At 34.3% G+C, this 17,956-nt stretch overlaps 2 protein-coding genes across 3 annotated transcripts in view; both read left to right on the forward strand.

Moving 5' to 3' along the window:
- Positions 1 to 798: 798 nt before the first annotated feature.
- On the forward strand, positions 799 to 15,410 carry LOC138696741 (zinc finger protein 16-like). The gene is made up of 4 exons (XM_069822097.1): positions 799 to 1,351; positions 6,388 to 6,589; positions 7,864 to 7,958; positions 10,232 to 15,410. Exons 2-4 carry the CDS (start codon positions 6,401 to 6,403, stop codon positions 11,106 to 11,108), a joined length of 1,161 nt encoding a protein of 386 aa, XP_069678198.1. The 5' UTR covers positions 799 to 1,351; positions 6,388 to 6,400; the 3' UTR covers positions 11,109 to 15,410.
- Positions 15,411 to 17,561: 2,151 nt separating this feature from the next.
- Positions 17,562 to 17,956, forward strand: part of Sec15 (exocyst complex component Sec15) — a 34,427-nt gene continuing 34,032 nt past the window's right edge. Inside the window, exon 1 of one of the 2 annotated variants that reach the window (XM_069822096.1) lies at positions 17,562 to 17,889. In XM_069822096.1, the coding sequence (XP_069678197.1) occupies positions 17,795 to 17,889 (95 nt within the window). In that variant the 5' untranslated portion in view covers positions 17,562 to 17,794. The remainder of the gene's footprint in view (positions 17,890 to 17,956) is intronic. The other variant, XM_069822094.1, reaches the window with a different exon arrangement.

The raw sequence follows: 17,956 nt of genomic DNA on the forward strand, positions 1-17,956 counted from the left end.
AACCTGTAGTCCACTGCTGTGGAGTAATGGTCAGCACGTCTGGCTATGAAACGAGCGAGCCCAGGTTCAAATCCTGGTTAGGGTTTTTTCTGAGGTTTTCCCTCAACCAATTGAAGCAGAATTGCTGGGTAATTTTCAGCGTTGGTACTCGGACTCATTTCCCTATCATTAATTCACATATCATCATCCATACAATAGCCCGGGTTAAGTTCACGGTCCGGCGTGCTGTACTTGTACAAGGGTGTGGCCGTTCGGCTACCCAATCATTCACAGAATAGGAGTGGTAAGCACAATAAGCCTCAGACTGCAGTGTTAGCCTTCGGGTCCCTCCTACGTACAAGAAAAAAAAAGTGTAACAGTAGAAAAGTTGTGGTAAAGATGGCGATAGAGTTAAATTAATTTCTAATTCTTGTGAGTCCTGACATCCTCCAGAACAATTTTCGCAACCTAATCTATTGTACATGTACGGTGGGACCCTGGTGACATGGGGTCAACATGACATCGGATCAACCCTAAGGACACATGGCATACTATTAACAAAGAACAAACTTGCCTCAGTTGGGTTTCGAACCCATGATCGTAGCCTTCACACAGCCTCAACTGTTGCGACTACCATAGTAGCAGCAGCAGCAGCAGCAGTAAAATTTAGAGCGACTTTTCCTTAACGAGTAATTAATTTTACTGGCAACATCCTAGATCATAGAATATACGATCTAGGCCTACACTAACTGGTAACTTTCTGGCGAATTTCATCGCACGAGTTAGGGATTTTATTTTTGCAGAATTGACGTCTGATGCTGTCACGCTGTCAGGTGCTGTCAAATGTCAGTGTCAAAGCACGACCAGGTGTGCGTGAATAGTGTGAAGTCGATTTTGAAAGCCCTGTTGACTTATATCTTGTCTACAAACTTTTGAATACGATGTTATGTGCAATGTTTAGCGAAAGAACACCGCAAGAGCTGCAATATGTTTATAGTTTCCTGTAATATATTTCTGAAAGTTAATCATGTATAGCATAGTTGAGGATCTTTAATATTGTGCTTATCATGATTTTGTAATCGAATGTATGTCAAATTATTATATACTAAAAGGGGAACGTCAAAATGCCACTGGAATGTGCGTAAATCATCGTTGTACTTCCCCAAATGGATACGTAATGTAGTAAATTGCAAACAAAAATGGAATTAAATTTGCATAATGCAAATACCGTACCTGTCCACAGAAACTTCCAAACCTCATTTCATTACTGTGAAAATCTGGAGGGCTAATAAAAAAAAAGTTACAGTTTCACGTACTACTATCACAATAAATACCGGTACTACTATACTCTACAGTAAACTTGGATAATTAGGTAATAATTCTTTTTTTATTGTTTTCATCATGGAACCAAGAAATGTGTTAATAATTATGTTTTTAACATTATTTTTCTTTAAATTCCGCTTACGCCTTGAAAGTCTTAAAGCTGGACGAAAAGAAGGTTAAAAACGACAAAATTTTCGTGTACAGGACAGTAATTATCTCCCCGTCCTCTATAATGGATTCTACAGAGTTCCGCCACCTTTTTCTCCAGAAGAATAGCACTAGGCCTACATCTACTATTAGACAGTACATCTTTGATGATAGCCCTCTGTGTCAGAGGAAGAACAATAAATTATTGTTTGTATAAATATGAAATCTGATTGTTGTAATTGGCAGTGGCGTAGCGTCAATGTAAGCTAAAAAGCTCAGCTTCCCCAGTTAATAATAATTTCATAATAAACCTGCAGTTTATGAACAAAATTATTTATTAATTTTAATAGAGTTTATATTTATGCGTTAAATATTGTGATGCGGCAGCTCAGGATGATTTGTGATGCAGCAGTAACAAGAAGTCTGTACACACCAGCTTCCAAGCAGACTGGTTTCTTTCACTCATTCTTCTGTGTAACCCACCCCGCAGATTTTCCATCCCTTTCTAACTAACCTACCCTGCTCGCAAGGCACGGAAGAAGCTAGCTTTTACATTGAAAGTTTCCGAGTTATCCCTTTCGTGAGTTGTGTTCAGTTGAAGGTTAATATATATATATATATATATATATATATATATATATATATATATATAATATAAATAAATATAATATATATAATATAAATATATAATATATAATATAAATAAATATAATAAATAATGAGTGAAATAACAGTTCCTGAGACCAATTTACTTGAATTTTTAGGACAATTCTATTATCAAGACTGACTTACGAACAAAAGTGCGATTTAAAAGACAAATGACCGTGTCTATTTGTTAGAGATATGTGTAAACCATGAAATCATATTTTACCATTTGAGGTCATGCCTTATTGGTGTTACTTACGAGGTTCCAACCAATCTTCGGACTGCTGACTTGACATTGACTACTATTTATTTTAAGACTATATTTTTGTAATACGTTTTCTCATATATACACGAAAGACAACTTGAGTTAGCTTCCCCTGCTCAAAATTTCATGCTACGCCACTGGTAATTGGCCACCTTACCCAATTTCTCCTGGCTTAGTTTCCTCATGAGTGATGCCTTATTAATGTTCGAACAGTTGACTGAACAACAGCCATGAGGGAATATGAGTTAGAGCAGTGGTTCCCCTGACTGAGGGGGGTTGTGAGATGATTTACAAAATAACCTTATTAACGTACATTTGTTCTTAATTTAGAATCATAACCATAATTAACATTGAACATATAAAAAAAATGTTTCAATATTCATAAAGTAAAAAATAATTATTGTGATAAATGTGCGTGTTTTTTCAAAACATAGCTTTTCAAATCTGGACTCTGTATTCGATATGCACACAGTGATATCATTTTCAAGTTAAAAGGAGATTTTTCACTTTAATTTTGATGACAATCATAGATGAGAAACATATTTTGTATAAATATGTTTACAAATATTATAAAAAATTCAAAAACTTCTTTTGAAAGCTCGAGGTATTCTTGTAATCGTTTAAGCAAAAACTAGTTTACGCTCAGCAAAAAATAAAAAAAAAAGTACCTGTACCATTCCATCAGTAGGACAGTAGCACTCATAAGTGTTTTGACAGTAATGTCTTTCAAAAGTTGTTTATTCACAGTATTGTTTTGTCTCTTGTACAATAATTAACATAAACTATGAACGACATAACATATCATACCTCCTCTGGCAAACTAGCGAAAGTGACAAATTAGCGACCCTGTACTTAAGGTCTATATTGTGCTATTTAATAGTATAATATAGACCTTAAGTACAGGGTCGCAAATTTGTCACTTTCGCTAGTTTGCCAGAGGAGGGACGAATATAAACAAAATAATAACACTCCTGGGGATAGTGTATTGTGTGCCAAAAAATAAAATTAAACGTGCTTTTTCTGAGCCTGGCAATTAATATTTTATTGCATAAGCTTGTGCACAGTGTCACATCTCAAAGCATAGAAGCAATAAGGGTTGTGAGTTTATCGTTAGGAATTTTTTCCCATTCACAATTCTAAATGTTAAAAAATTCACTTTATTTGTAAACTCTTGTTCTAACACGTCTGTCGAGCAGTTCTCAGACTTGTTCTATTAGATTCAAGACCGGACTTTGACTTGCCCATGGCAGAATGCTTATCTTTTTCGTTTGAACATAGTCTACTACACATTGAGAACGATGTTTCGGATCATTATCATGTTGGAAACACCATTTTCGGGCAAAATGTTTTCAAGCATATGGTAGCATATGCTTGTCCAATATCTCCTTGTATTCAGGACCCTTCATTATATCCTCTATGCACAATAAAGGACCTACACACTTAGTGGAGAAACATCCCCATACCATGACGTTCCCCCCTCCATGTTTCACAGTAGGAACCTAGTTGTTTGGATTAAATCTTTCACCTCTAGGTCTACAAACATTACCATCAGATGACATCAAATTAAATTTGCTTTCATTGCTGCATAATACCCTTGATCACTACTGTGCTGTCTAGTTACAGTAAGTCACTTTATATCAACTGCAGTAAAATGCCCTTCCCTGATATTTTTAAAATTGTTTCATCAGAGAACAATTTGTTACCGTAATTAACACACTTTCCAATTTTAAGGATAAAGCATACAATTACATTAATTTTGAAGGCATCTCCTTGAAATGGACTTTAAGTTCCAGTAGTCTAATTAGATGTGAAATGACTAAACTGACCAGATGTTCTCGTTTTGGGAGAACAGTTCTGCTTTGCCGCTTTGGGGATGTTTGTCCTTCCATCTTCTATGAGTCTGACAGTACGCCTAAATATCCTTTGTGGAATGTGACCTTCAAATGCCCCACTTTTCCGCAAAATAAAGAAAGCTTAGTTAAGAAATATATAAGTTAAGAAAGATAATGTGGAAGGAACTAAAGTACCTTTTTATGAAAACTGTGTAAAATATTTAGACATGCTGTGCAATAAGCACTTTAAGGACTTAGATATATTCTAGTGGGCTTCATTATAGCATCTTTGTCTGTGGTCTGAGGTGGAAAGGAGCGCTGAGCAAAAACTTTTTAAAATATTGTTATAGAATTTGTTTCACTAGTTTTCCTGCTTGACGAATTTAATTTCAGAACAAGTAAATTTGTGGAATAGGTTAGAAGATTCTGTAGACAAATATTAGAGAGAAATATTTGTTCATTTCAGGCACTGGGATGTCAGACATCATCACCATTTGTTGAGTATTTAATTTATTTCCCTCATAGATAAAATGCATCTGTAAAAAGAATAGTATTTCAATTCAACAATAGGCCTTATATTCCAAAATATACAAAATTTGGACATTATAAATATGTTAATTACAAATAAAAACATCAAAAGTCATTTATGACGACCAACAAAGTACAATTTCCAACTATCTTACAATGAATTTTAAATTTTTTTAAGAGTTTCCCAAAATTATTCAAGAAAATTTTGTCATCTGATGAATATAAATATAAAAATGAAGGATAAAAATAGCACCATTTTGTCCTGTGATAAATGCAGACATATATCTGTAATCAATCATTAATTAAATGTTATTTGCATTCGTATAGTAGGCTAATCATTGGACTTTTAATGCTGTAATTATGCTGACACATTTTATTTCATGTATGCAACTAAGGGTGTCCTCCTTTGACCAATGAAAAATTTGGTCAATTTAGAAATGACTGAATAATAAAATTATGGTACATTTCTTGAATGTGTTAATATAAGGTTTTTTTAATAAGGATTATTATATAGGAAACGTAAAAAATTATATATTACAGCTATATGAACACTAATAAATATAATATAATTATTAAAAAATTAGTAAAAGTCAGACATGTTTCGGAGATGCTTCTCCATCCTCAGTGACTTTACCACGACGGCTGGTTCAGGTGATCGAACCGCGTTGTTGCTAATCTCCTTTAAGCCAATTTTTTAATAATTATATCATATTTATTAGTGTTCATATAACTGTAATATATAATTTTTTACGTTTCCTATCAAATCTATGAACACTGTATAATTGGCCCAAACATGTGTGGTTTATCTTTGAATACGAAGGACTATTATCTTATTATTTAATGAACCTAACGGTTCTGTATTTGGAATGTAACATTCGAGAAATGTTTATTATTTATTTAATACTCAGACACTTGGAACAAAGCCATTCGTCTTCTTGCTTCCCAGTAGAGTGCACTGAGTGAGTTTATATTGACACTGACGTTTAGAGTACTGCACTTGATTACATGTTCAAAGTTTATGATTGACTCTGCTTCCCCACACCTAGGGGATGAAAGAATGGCTAGCTTGTGAAGATGAGCAGCTAGGCATTTATGTCCAGTGGTTGTCCTTACCAGTACCGGTATCTTTCTGCGGTTGATCTGGAACCAGATTTTTCTCCGACAGAAGTCTGTATCACTTCTTGTTCGAACTTCGTTGTCTGAATTCTTCATAGATATCTTCTTTGAATGTTTTATTTATGTATATAATTTAGCAGAGTAGAATGAGAGTTTAAGTACTGATATTGAAGTAATTTGAGTGCCCTTTTCGGCTAGATGTTAAAAATTGTTTCAGGGCAGTGTTTATAGCTTCTAGTTCACCATCGAAGTTTGTTTGAATTGGCCCTAAACTAAGGTAAAAGTTGAATAAATTGCAATGAGTTTCTGCTCCGGTGTTACCATCTTTGTCCAACAGTGACGCACGCAGGGGGGTAATGTGTATGTGCGTGTTTCCCCCCCCCCCCCCTTCAAGAAATGTAGATGTGAAGAATTGACAGTTGCCTGGTGCCTGGTATGGTACATGAGCAAACATTCGCTTGCAGTAGGATTTTTGCTTAATTCAGAAGTGTAATAATCTCATGTCTATTCCATTACAGACTCTACTGCTAATTAGTAACTTATACTTTTTAGATACCGGTACAAGATGAAAGAGTGCAAGCTAGAACCTGCCTTAGAAAAAGAGAAGCCTGTATTAAATATACAAAGTGATTCTATAAAGTGCGAGAGAATTACAGATCAATCAAATCATCATGTCGTTCTGCCAGATGAGAAGATTACCTACCAATTAGTGCGTTTTGTAATAAAATCAGATGAGAAGAACACAGGGGAAGAGGTGAGATATAATTGTATTATGATATGTCATCCTATTTAACCAGACAATAAAACACAATGTATTGGTGATGAGAAAGTTTTACTACTTTACTTTTATTCATTCTTGATTACACACTTGTAACACTTGCATATTATCACTAATGATGTTGTTATCCATTCTGAATCTTGCGTACACTACTTTTAACACTTGAATATAAGTAATTGATTAACTAGCGGACTTACTAGGCTCTGAGGATGGTGTGATGAAGCACCGAAACAGCTGTAAGCTGCACAGACTTATATAATTAACACGAGTAAGTCCGCTAGTTAATCAATTACTGATGTTGTTATGTTAAACTTGTTAAATTTACTACTTTTATAACTTCACTGTGTTAAATAAACTATTATGGTACATTACCTTAGTGACTAGTTTCGGCAGGATTTTACACCATTATCAAACTTCAAGAGTGAGTAAGTTAGTAGATAAGTTAGTATATATAAAAGGGTACTGTACTAAGTTGTGATAAAAAGAATATTATGTCTTATGGTGTGGGATATTATTTCTGACGATTTCAGCAACAAAGTAGAGCTTGAAGTTCTTTCCTATTTTTAACAATAAGCTCTCCTGTGATCTGGTGACAATTTTCTTCATTCTTTGTCCAGTACTATAATGTTTGCCTGTATGTACTTCAGTAATTCATCTAGTAATTTTTTTAATACCCGCAAGTAAAGAATTCTTTTTCGTCCCTATGTACATCATCATACATTGTTAATATAGTTTCTTTTCGAGCCAAACACTCGAAATTTGATAAGAACATATGTGGTATTGGCCTCCTGTGCTTTCTTTTCCTTAGCAAAGAGTAAAATAATTGCATACTTTCATTTTTCGGGAACATTATTACAATGATTATGAGGGGCAAATGAACATTTGGAGAGACTAGTTGACTACCGAATTTTTGTAAGTGACCTGTACAATCGACATATTGTCACTATTGATAACGGTAATTTTTTTTATTGAGACCTGTGTCCACCTGAGCCAATCTTAGAAATCATTGCTTATGCTGTGACTGTTTTATATAATAACACCTCAATATTCTTTAGAAGAATGAACCATAGAGTTAGTCAAGTATTTGTGTGTGCGTGTGCTTCGTTATTTGCACTTGTATATGTGCATTTTTTGGACCTTATATAATTGATACATAAATATGAATGGAAAGAGAGTTATTTGTGTACCATATGATTAAAATTGTACCAGTAATGAAGATTCTTTAAATAAAAACACATTTTTCTTTTCAGATTTATCCAGAAAGTATACCAATTAAAGAAAAAATTAAGGAGGAGTTAACTGTTGAAGAACATATACCTTATATTGGAGATATAAAAGACATCAAGTAAGAACTTTGAAATATAGATTGAAACCTCAACTTCACACTTACAGTAAACATCATTCAAATTTATCTAAAATTTACAAGTGCATTTACAGTAATGGAAATGTTTAATGTATATACTGGGTGTTCATTTCAAAGTGTGTCATGATGTCATTGTTGATGAGTCAGCGATTAGAAGCGAGCTTCAGCTTTTGTGTCAGAGAAGTTGCCTATTAATCAAGGCGTTCAATCTGAACTTGAGAACGTGTACGGTATAACTTGAACGTCGTAGCAAGAGATGGTGGCCTGTACGGTCTGTGTGCTACCATAACCTCTTTCGAACTGTGTTTTGCGTGGCCAAGTCGTACGCAGGGTATTTGTTATCATCGGTTGCGTACGGCAACATTCCACAATACAAATCAAATGCTCCGTGTCCATGTTGACTGTCGAAGTTAATGTCAACAAGTACGTAAGTAATCGTCTTAATCCTCTCCCCATATCCCGATAGTAAGAAAAAACTCACCTCAGTACATGTTTCGGAACAGTTCACATTCCTGCCACTACCGGCGTTACAGTACGTATCGGTAAGTACTCTTCTGAATGAACGCTGTACTTGCTAGGCAACTTCTCTGACAGATAAGTAATACACCTCTGCGGAAGTGTAGGAAGATTGAATTCTCTAGGCTCATCGACTAGCCACGTGACGGCATACAGCGAGCCATGACACACTTTGAACTGAACGCCCAGTAGATATCCCCTTTATATGCCATGAAGGCACTTGGGTGTTTGGAGATAGAGTTCCATGCTTTCATAACCTCTGTATTGAAATGAGATGATGCGGTCGGCATCACATTCTGACCACCTTACACCTCCGGGAAAGACCTGGTACTTAATTTGATAGGATGCTCAGTGAATCTCGGGGCTAATCTGGAAGTTTTGGCAACGAGAAAAATCTCACCACCATCTGGGATTGAACCCAGGACCTTCCACTCGGTAGCCAATTTCTCTACTGAACTACCCAGCCACCTAAATGTATACAGAACATTCATAATATCATTTCCTTACATTATAAAATTGGAAAACCATTTTGAAATACTTTTAACACAGTGATAAGATCATTACAAAGATATGTGGTAAGTTACCATCCCTATATTGAAATCTACCTATATCTAAAGTTAATTATGATCTAATATATGTTGTTGTTGTTGTTGTTTTCTAAAGCCAGGCGTTTGACAATAAAGTCATTTGACCTCTTGCACTCCAATATTTTTCAAAGATATTATCATGGCCAGCCACTGAAGCACAGATTTTGAGGTGTTCCGAATCCATTTCTTGGTTTGAGTTGCACAATGGGCAGTTAGGGGACTGATATATTCCTATTCTATGCAGGTGTTTGGCCAAACAATCATGGCCTGTTGCCAATCCAAATACAGCTACAGACGACTTCATGGTAAATCGGGAATTAACTGTGGATTATGATGCAGAGAGTTCCATTTTTTCCCTTGAGATTGTGTTATCAAATTTTGTTTGTTGAAGTCTAAGTATGTAGATTTAATAAATCTTTTCACAGAGTAATACAATACCTTCTAAATATAGTTTATATGAAATGAATGGTGACAGTCTAAGAGAGTTCAGAATTCTTGGTACTTGTTGCTGAAATATAAAATAAAAATACACCTGAACTTCAATAAGTGATACACAGGCCTATGTGAAGAATACCAACTAGCATTTCCAAAACGAACCTTATTCACTGTATGAAAATGTATTTCAGCATTCTGTGTCTCTGATTGCATCGTCCTAGTTCAAAAACATTTTAACAAATTTAATTAATATCCAGTATTAACAAATATTTCTCAGTGTTGAACCTTCAATTGAAATGTATTATTCTATTAAAGAAATAGTGGTTTTCTTTTCAGTGTAAATAGATAAAATATGACACTAAATGGAAAAGTGCTAGAAATCTGAGAAGCAAGAAATGTACCCATATGAATATGAGAGAGAGTGAAAAAGTAAGAGGTTGTAAAATAATAGGGAAAGTGAAAGAGGCAATGAAGGGATATGTGCAAATTAAATGTACACCATTTATTTTATTTTAAGCCTGTGATGTGAAATAAATTAAACTTCAGTACAAAATATTTACTTATTTCCTTACTTGTTTGTTTAGCAGATTACAGTGCTCAGATTATATTTTTATCATTTTATTAAGTTCAGTATTACCTATACTATTTTGTTCAAAATTACAAGACAGACCTAGTACGTCTCTAAATATTGTATTATATATTTTCTCATGTTTTCAGTTTTCAGAAAATATTTAACAAACCTGGCACAAAGATGTATCATCTCTGCGCTGAGTGTAACAAACCCTTTCAAACTACAAGTGACTTGAAGAGACATTACACCACTCACACAGGTGTGAAAGAATATGAATGTAATGAATGTGGTAAGAAATTTTTATTCCCATGGAATTTGAAAAGGCACTTCCATGTTCATACAGGACTGAAATCTTTTGTATGTACAATTTGTGATAGACGATTCTCACAAGTACAGCAACTTAAGAGTCATGCTAGAACTCACACAGGCGAGAAACCGTATGAGTGCAGAGAATGTGGCAGGCGATTTGCTCAGATGGGGATCCTCAGGAGACATTTTTTGATTCATACAGGGCAAAAGCCTCACGTGTGTAATGTGTGTGGTAAATCGTTTACCCAACGCGGTGTCATGCAACGTCATGCTCTGATTCACTCAGAAGAAAAGATATACGTTTGTGAAATATGTGGTAAAAGCTTTGCACACTCCAGCTATCTCAAAACACATTTTCAGAAGCACTCGGAAGAGAGGATTCATATCTGTCCAATGTGTAACAAAACGTTTTCATTCCCAGGGAACCTTAGGAGACACATCAAAGGCCACAGTGGCGAAAAACCATATGAATGTAAGCTGTGTAGTACAAAGTTTTCAAAATCTGGGGACCTAAACAGGCATCGGTATTTACATACAGGACAGAAGACAAATGAGTGTGCAGTATGCATGAAGAAGTTTTTTCGATCTTGTGATCTGAAGAGGCATCTTGCGAAACATACAGGAGAAAAGCTCTATAAGTGTCAAATGTGTGGCAAAGCATATTCACAGCCCAGTAATCTCAAGAGACATACATTAATACATGTTGAGAATTGAGTTTATTTGTAGGACTATATTTAGAATAGTATAAAGGCTGATCCATAATAAATCGAGAACGGGAAGTGGAGGACGTGAACATGAAGATTTTTGATTCACAATAAACCGAGAATGGAAACGACTTTGCATATCGAGATGTATGTCAATAACGATATGTAAAATCGATATTACACATTCTGATGTCATTTGTATATAATTGACCAATGGCGTTCTCTCATGAGTACAAGCCAGCCAACATAAACACAGTTAACCAACTTCAAAATCTATGACACAGAATATTTAAGAGTTCAGTTCACGTGGTACTCTGGTCAAATATAACAACAATGAGTATATTAGCTATTTGAATGTCGGAGTTTGAAATGTCAATAATGATTGTAAATTAAATCCCAGAGATTTTTTTTAATCCAGTGCCACTAGGTTGTCATTTGACATTTCTGATCTCTCCTGCCAATGGCTTATTTGTAACCCACTTCTGAGGATGGGGCGCCTGGAAGGTGGAGTTATCTGTCCCAATGATGATAATATTATAATTTTGAATTGCTAGAAGAGGTCTTAAACCTAAGCCTAACCTAATTTCAGACCACGGACGAACACAGGAACATTCCCCTTTAAGGAAAAATTCCTGTGTTCTAACCAGGAATCGAATCCTGGACCTCATGAACTGTAATCAGAAGTTCTGACCTCTAATCCATGAGACTGGTCTCCCAGAGGATATGAGCATGTGGAATTGGGATCAACGATGTTTAAAACGGGGGTAATATTGAAAGCGATTCTACTGAATTTCAAAGTTAGTTACAAGCAATGGATGAAGAAGAAATTATGTCATGGTCTTCTTGCTACAAAGTTTACGACGACCAAATAGCTTTTTGATGGCAACAGAATGAATCTAATAGGCCGTGTTAAGGCTGGTTGACAATAAACCGGAAACGAGAACAAGAACGGAAATATTGTTAAAATAAATGTATTTAACTACTGTGAATGCTCACATTTAAATACATTTATTTTAACATTTCCATTGTCGTTTCTGTTCCCAGTTTATTGTGAACCGGCCTTTAGGAAACGAGAACGGCAAAGTTAAGAGTCGGTCAACTTTCATGTTCCCATTCCTGGAAACCGGCAAGCTTCTCGTTAATTGTGAATGTTCACATCTAAATACATTTATTTTAACAATATTTCCGTTCTTGTTCCCGTTCCCGGTTTTATTGTGAACCAGCCTTAACTATGTCTTCAATGTTCTGAATTGCTTATAGAGTCTATCATGAGGAGGAATATAGTACCGGACAAATATTCCCTTAATCTGTTGGGTCATTATGCCTGGCTAATCCAAATAACTGGACCTTTTTACTTTTTATCCTTACAATTAAAGACCAATATTCTGTTTATAAAAGCTATTCCAGAAAAGGGTAAATCTTTGTTAAATTCACTGTTAATGATTTTATGTCGAAACATACCCTCAAACTACGCATATTGTTAGACCTTCTCACCAGATAGACAAGTACAAAAAACAGCTGTTTACAACCTTTAAGGTTGTAAAATTAAAACTTGGAAAAAAACATAGAAAAATTGATTAGTCTCCAGCCTTGAGTAGATTCAGCTGATGCAGCACATTGGGTAGATACACAGCTTTGTCTTACATGTCACATGACAGAAAGGATTCACAAAGGATGGTAACTCAACTATTCTCCGTGCTGTTGTTTCTTAGTGCAACATTCCAATTAAGTTTTCACTCCCTTACAGTTAGAATGGGCAGCTAATTTTTTATATTTATCTATCTGCTGTGAAAATCTATGTGCGCAGTTTGAGGTGTGTCGAGATAAGCTCGCTAACAGTTCCTTTGTTAAGTAAAATGTAAACTTGTCATGTGGTATATTTTGATTTCACTAAGAATGGTGCGATTGTGTTGATATCATACCATCTAGTAAGGAATGTTAACAAACATAAGAGCTATTATCCTTTTAATGGCAATTGTTTGGATTAGCAGGACAACTCTGCAGGCCTGGTACTACTGGTGATGGAATCTGTAGATATTAAGTTCAAATACATGGTATAAAAATCAATAGCACGATTGCTGTGAAAGCTTAAAATTTCATGTGCAATATTATTATAGCTACATACTTTGATGTTAGAATGCAAAATGAGAAACATTTTTTATTATTAGTTTTAAAATCTTGAGAGGTAAGAATATTGCACAACCATCTATGGAGACGAAGAGTTGGATAGCTAACATGCTGTTAGGTTGTAGGTATATATTCACTCCAGGCAAAGGCTTGAAGATTTACAGCACGTGAAATAACCCAGTCCTGAATGAGATGGCTCTAAACACAATTCACTAATCCTTACTCTTATAGGTTATTATTCATCTCTTAAGGAGATAATCGTTTTGAAATTCTGTTAAGTTAAAATAAGAGCTAGTTTAGCAGTTCCGAACCTGTAGTCCGCGGATCCATAGGAGTCTCTGAGTGATTTAAAAAGAGTCTATGGAAACAAGATACGTTTTGAAATGGTGTTTTAATTAAACTTAATTTTATCATGTTCTATGATTTTTCTAAGTTTGCTGGAATATTTTCTGTTTACGTCAGACTTTTAAGACACAGAGTTAAGCAGGAACAAGATCGCCTGAGGAACTTCTCTTGTCTTGCAAGTCTTTCCTACCTATATCATATTTTAAATTCTCTAAATTTCAGTTGTAAGGGTGCAATTTTAACAGTACCGGTATTCACTGTTCAGAGTAAGAATGAAACAATGATAAAGAAATTAAACTTGTGCTCTCGCTGAGTTGTAAATTAAGAACTAGATTAATGTCGCGCTCTTAGTGACTTTCTAGCAATAAATGATGATGAACTCGTGTCCGATATCGTTGGAAATATAAATGACATCTTGATTAATCAGCATTAAAATTAAAGAAATATTTTCCTTCCTGCAGGGGAAAAAAGAAATGGATGATTAAAGAAATATTTTTCTTTCTACAGTGGAAAAAAATAAATTCATGAAAACCCCCTTCTTGTTGGCAAAAAATAGTTTGTCAAAGAATGAGAGAAGCTGTTAAAATTATCTTGTGATTCGAGCTTAAAAATTGTGTTGCCTACACTATTGCAATCTTAGCTACAGATACCAATGTATCTTGATGTTTTTCGAATTAAAATACATCTAATGTCATTTGCTTCAACCAAGAGGAGTCTACTCTTCTTGGCTTCAACATACTAGTGTCCATTGTACATTTTCTGTTTTGGTCTTCTTAAATAAAAATAGAAGTAAATTTAATGTTGAGCTAAACTTGCAACTTAAGGGTACGTATCTACAATTGAACCAGACATCTCAGATCTGACAACAGCAAGGCAATATCAACAAACCTATTAACAACCTTATGCAAAGTCTAAAAAAAGTGATTTCATTTTTCATAGTAAAACATGATAGAACATAAAATAATCTCGTATTTATGCATTTTCAGATTACTGGTATATTAAAAAATAAAACTACATATTAGAGGGTCTGCGAAAATAAGTAGGCCTACTATTGAACTTTAAGTATGACACTCAAAAGATTCGGAATTCCTGATCTAGCTAATCTAAAGGAATTGCCACTTCGTTATTTCTTCGTAAATTGAGTTCTTTTAGAATAATATAACTCTAAAGTTTGAATGTGATCACTCACTGTGAATTGATAAAATTCAGATGTGTCACTGTAGGGAAGTTATGTCACAAAATGGAAAATATCTTCTTGGAGTAACAGATTGTAAATGTTACTGCAGAAATGTACAATTATATAATTTCAAGTCATTGTTAAGGTACCGGTATGTAGAGTTTAAATAAAATTATGTTATTACAAAGGGGAAATAATGATATGATAAAAATAACAAAATTTAATTTGATTGATTTTCTGGTGGCCATCTTTAGCACTTAAAGTGAACTTTTTTTTTCCCTTCAATTTTGAATACCGGTACACTCTTTTAACACCTATTTAAACACTGATGTACTGTTAAGTTATTTATTTATTCAAATAACTTAGCAGTACATCAGTGTTTATTTTTTTACTATATATGTCACGTGCTCTTAATATTCAATAAGATACAGTACCAGTATGCATTGAAATGATATTGATATTATGAACTTAAGTTGGTTGTTCTTTCATATATAATACTTGATATGTTCACATTGTAATAAGTATTTATATTAAAAAACTTACTATTGGAAAATAATTAAGATTCCTACCAACAGTAACATGTTGATTGTATAAACATCTGATGTAAAATTATTATAGCCTGTAACATTACAGTACGCAGTACATTTGTTAATGTAAACAACATTTTGTTTGTTTCCAGTGAAGCATTGTCACTAATATATCCTCACCACCAAACCCTTCGTAGCCTTGTCACTGACAGTGGGCCTACTTCTCACTAATGTATCCCCTCATCAAACCCTATCTAACCTTAACACTAACAGTGTGTCTAATGATATTAATATAGCTAATACGGTATCTTCTCATCAAACACAACCAACCAACATCTTATTGCACTGAAAGTCTATATGAGCGCAGATCAAGCTGACTTGTTTTTTATTCCTTCTTTAATTTATAACCTCTTTGAAATTATTCAGTATAGTTATTCAGTCCTTGATGTTAATCCATGATGAATTTATAAAAGATATGGCTAATATAACTTAGGTTTTATTGCTTATGCTTGATGATTACCGGTAATTATAGCAGAGGGTTTGGATGATTTTTCAATGTATGTATAAATTTTTGCTTTAAATTTTCCGAAAACTCTTCAATTGATGCTGTTTCCAAAACTTTACTGGTATGTAAAAATTTATTGGATGTTGTGTAATCAGCTCCAGCAATTGTGCACAGAACTGTTCTCTGTATCCATGTTGAATCTTTCGTACACTATTTTTAACACTTGAATATAAATAATTGATTAAATGGCGATCTTACTCGTGTTAATTGTGTTACACAACACGAATAAAATCGCCATTTAATCAATTACCGGTATTTATGTTCTCTGTATATCACACAGTCTTCTCAGTAGAGACCCATTGATAGATGACCAAGCTGGATATGCATATAGGAGGCTAGCTCTGATTATTGTTACATAGAAAGTTTTCTTAGTCCACAAACTAAGCAATGGTGACTTCAATAAAAGATACAAACGTTGAAACATAGCATATCCTTTGGCAGCAATTTTATTTAGTGAGGCTTAAAAGAAAGTCTATATCCAAAAGTATTATCAAATAAGTTGTTTCTTTTTTATTTGGAATTACTATGTCAAAAAGTTTCAGTTCAAATGGTTCTAGCCATCTTGCAGTCTTCTTTCAGTGAAAATTAGTATGGAACTCTAGACGCATTGATTTTTATTTTCCAGTTTATGAGTCAATTAGCTACCGTACCGTACCTGTCTTGTTTAACTAACCTTGTAAATTATTGTATGCATCATGAATATCCATGTCTATAGTGAATATGACTGTGTCTTCAGCATATTGGAAAAAATGACAGTTTTTGTGGCGAGGGAAATCTGCTGTATAGAGAGTATTAAAAATTGTAGGTACGGTAATAAAACTGCACATGAGGAACACCTACATTTATTGTTTTTTCAGAAGAGAATGTGTTATTGATTTTGATCTTGAAGATTCTTTCTGTTAGGAAGCTATTAATGATGTGAACATAGGTATCAATTAAGTAAGTCAGATGTTATTAATTTTATAGGTAAAACCTTGAAGCCATACAGTATCGAATGTTTTTTCAACATTTAGAAAGACACAAACTATGTGTTGACCACTAGGTACTTATAGTAGAATTTATGTGATTACATAAACGATAGAGTTGATGTGTTGTAATTACTGTGGTGTTCTCTGAACCCAGACTGCTCATTAGGTAGCCTATGTACCGTAACATTTTTGTTGTGAAATAAGTCTCAAAAATTATTCTTTCCGAGACTTTACTCATCGTATTTAATAAAGTGATTAGTCTTAAATTTTCCGTATATAATTGGCTCTTTTCTGGTTTTGGCAGTGCAATAACTTCTTTTTCCATTCACAAGGGAAATAATTTAATCAAAGCCAAGAGTTGAACATTTTTGGAGATGTGTTATAGCTGGTAAAAAAAGATTTTGTAATAATTGATTATGAACATGATCAGGGCCTGGTGATTTCGTAGAATGTAGACCTTTTATTATGTTTCTTACTTCTGAAGGACAAATAATAATTGCTGGCGAACTTCTCTGACGTTCAAACCCAACCTAACCTTGTAACAAACAGTGGTGCTATCTCTCAGTAATATTAAGAACGACGGAAAGAGAGAAGACAAATTTCTGTTGGCAAGTCATAGGTAAACGCAATGTTCATATGTTGGCCATAACTGGCTCTTATCGTAACGGCCAACGAGATAGAAAGTCTTCTCTTTCTAACTCGTTGATAACGGCACTATAAAACGTCTTTGAACGGCACGGTTAAAAGCAACGAGCACAGAATTCTGTGCTCGTTGGTTAAAAGCTGCTGTACTCGCGAAGTCTGTCAAACGAGCGCACAGACGATATTGCTATCGATAATCGAGATATTTAAATCGATATTGTTAAGGTGGTTGAGCGATTATCAGCTATGTAAATTTTGTGTAATGGCGTAAAAGTGAAGTTTTGTTATTGGAGTTGTCATTTATTTTATATTATTTAATATGATTTAATAGAATATAACAATAACATGGATAACCAACAACAAGATTCCAGATCTCAACATCATGAATTGTTCTTACAGGAGATAGAAGGAATTGATGAGTACTGGGGACCAACATTCAGGTTTGTTATATAGCTTTACCTCAGAAGGGGTGGGTCTGATCAAAATCAAATACCCCGCGATCATAAC

This window comes from Periplaneta americana, chromosome 3 (genome assembly GCF_040183065.1).
Source record: "Periplaneta americana isolate PAMFEO1 chromosome 3, P.americana_PAMFEO1_priV1, whole genome shotgun sequence".
In the NCBI taxonomy this organism is placed as follows: Eukaryota; Metazoa; Arthropoda; class Insecta; order Blattodea; family Blattidae; genus Periplaneta; species Periplaneta americana.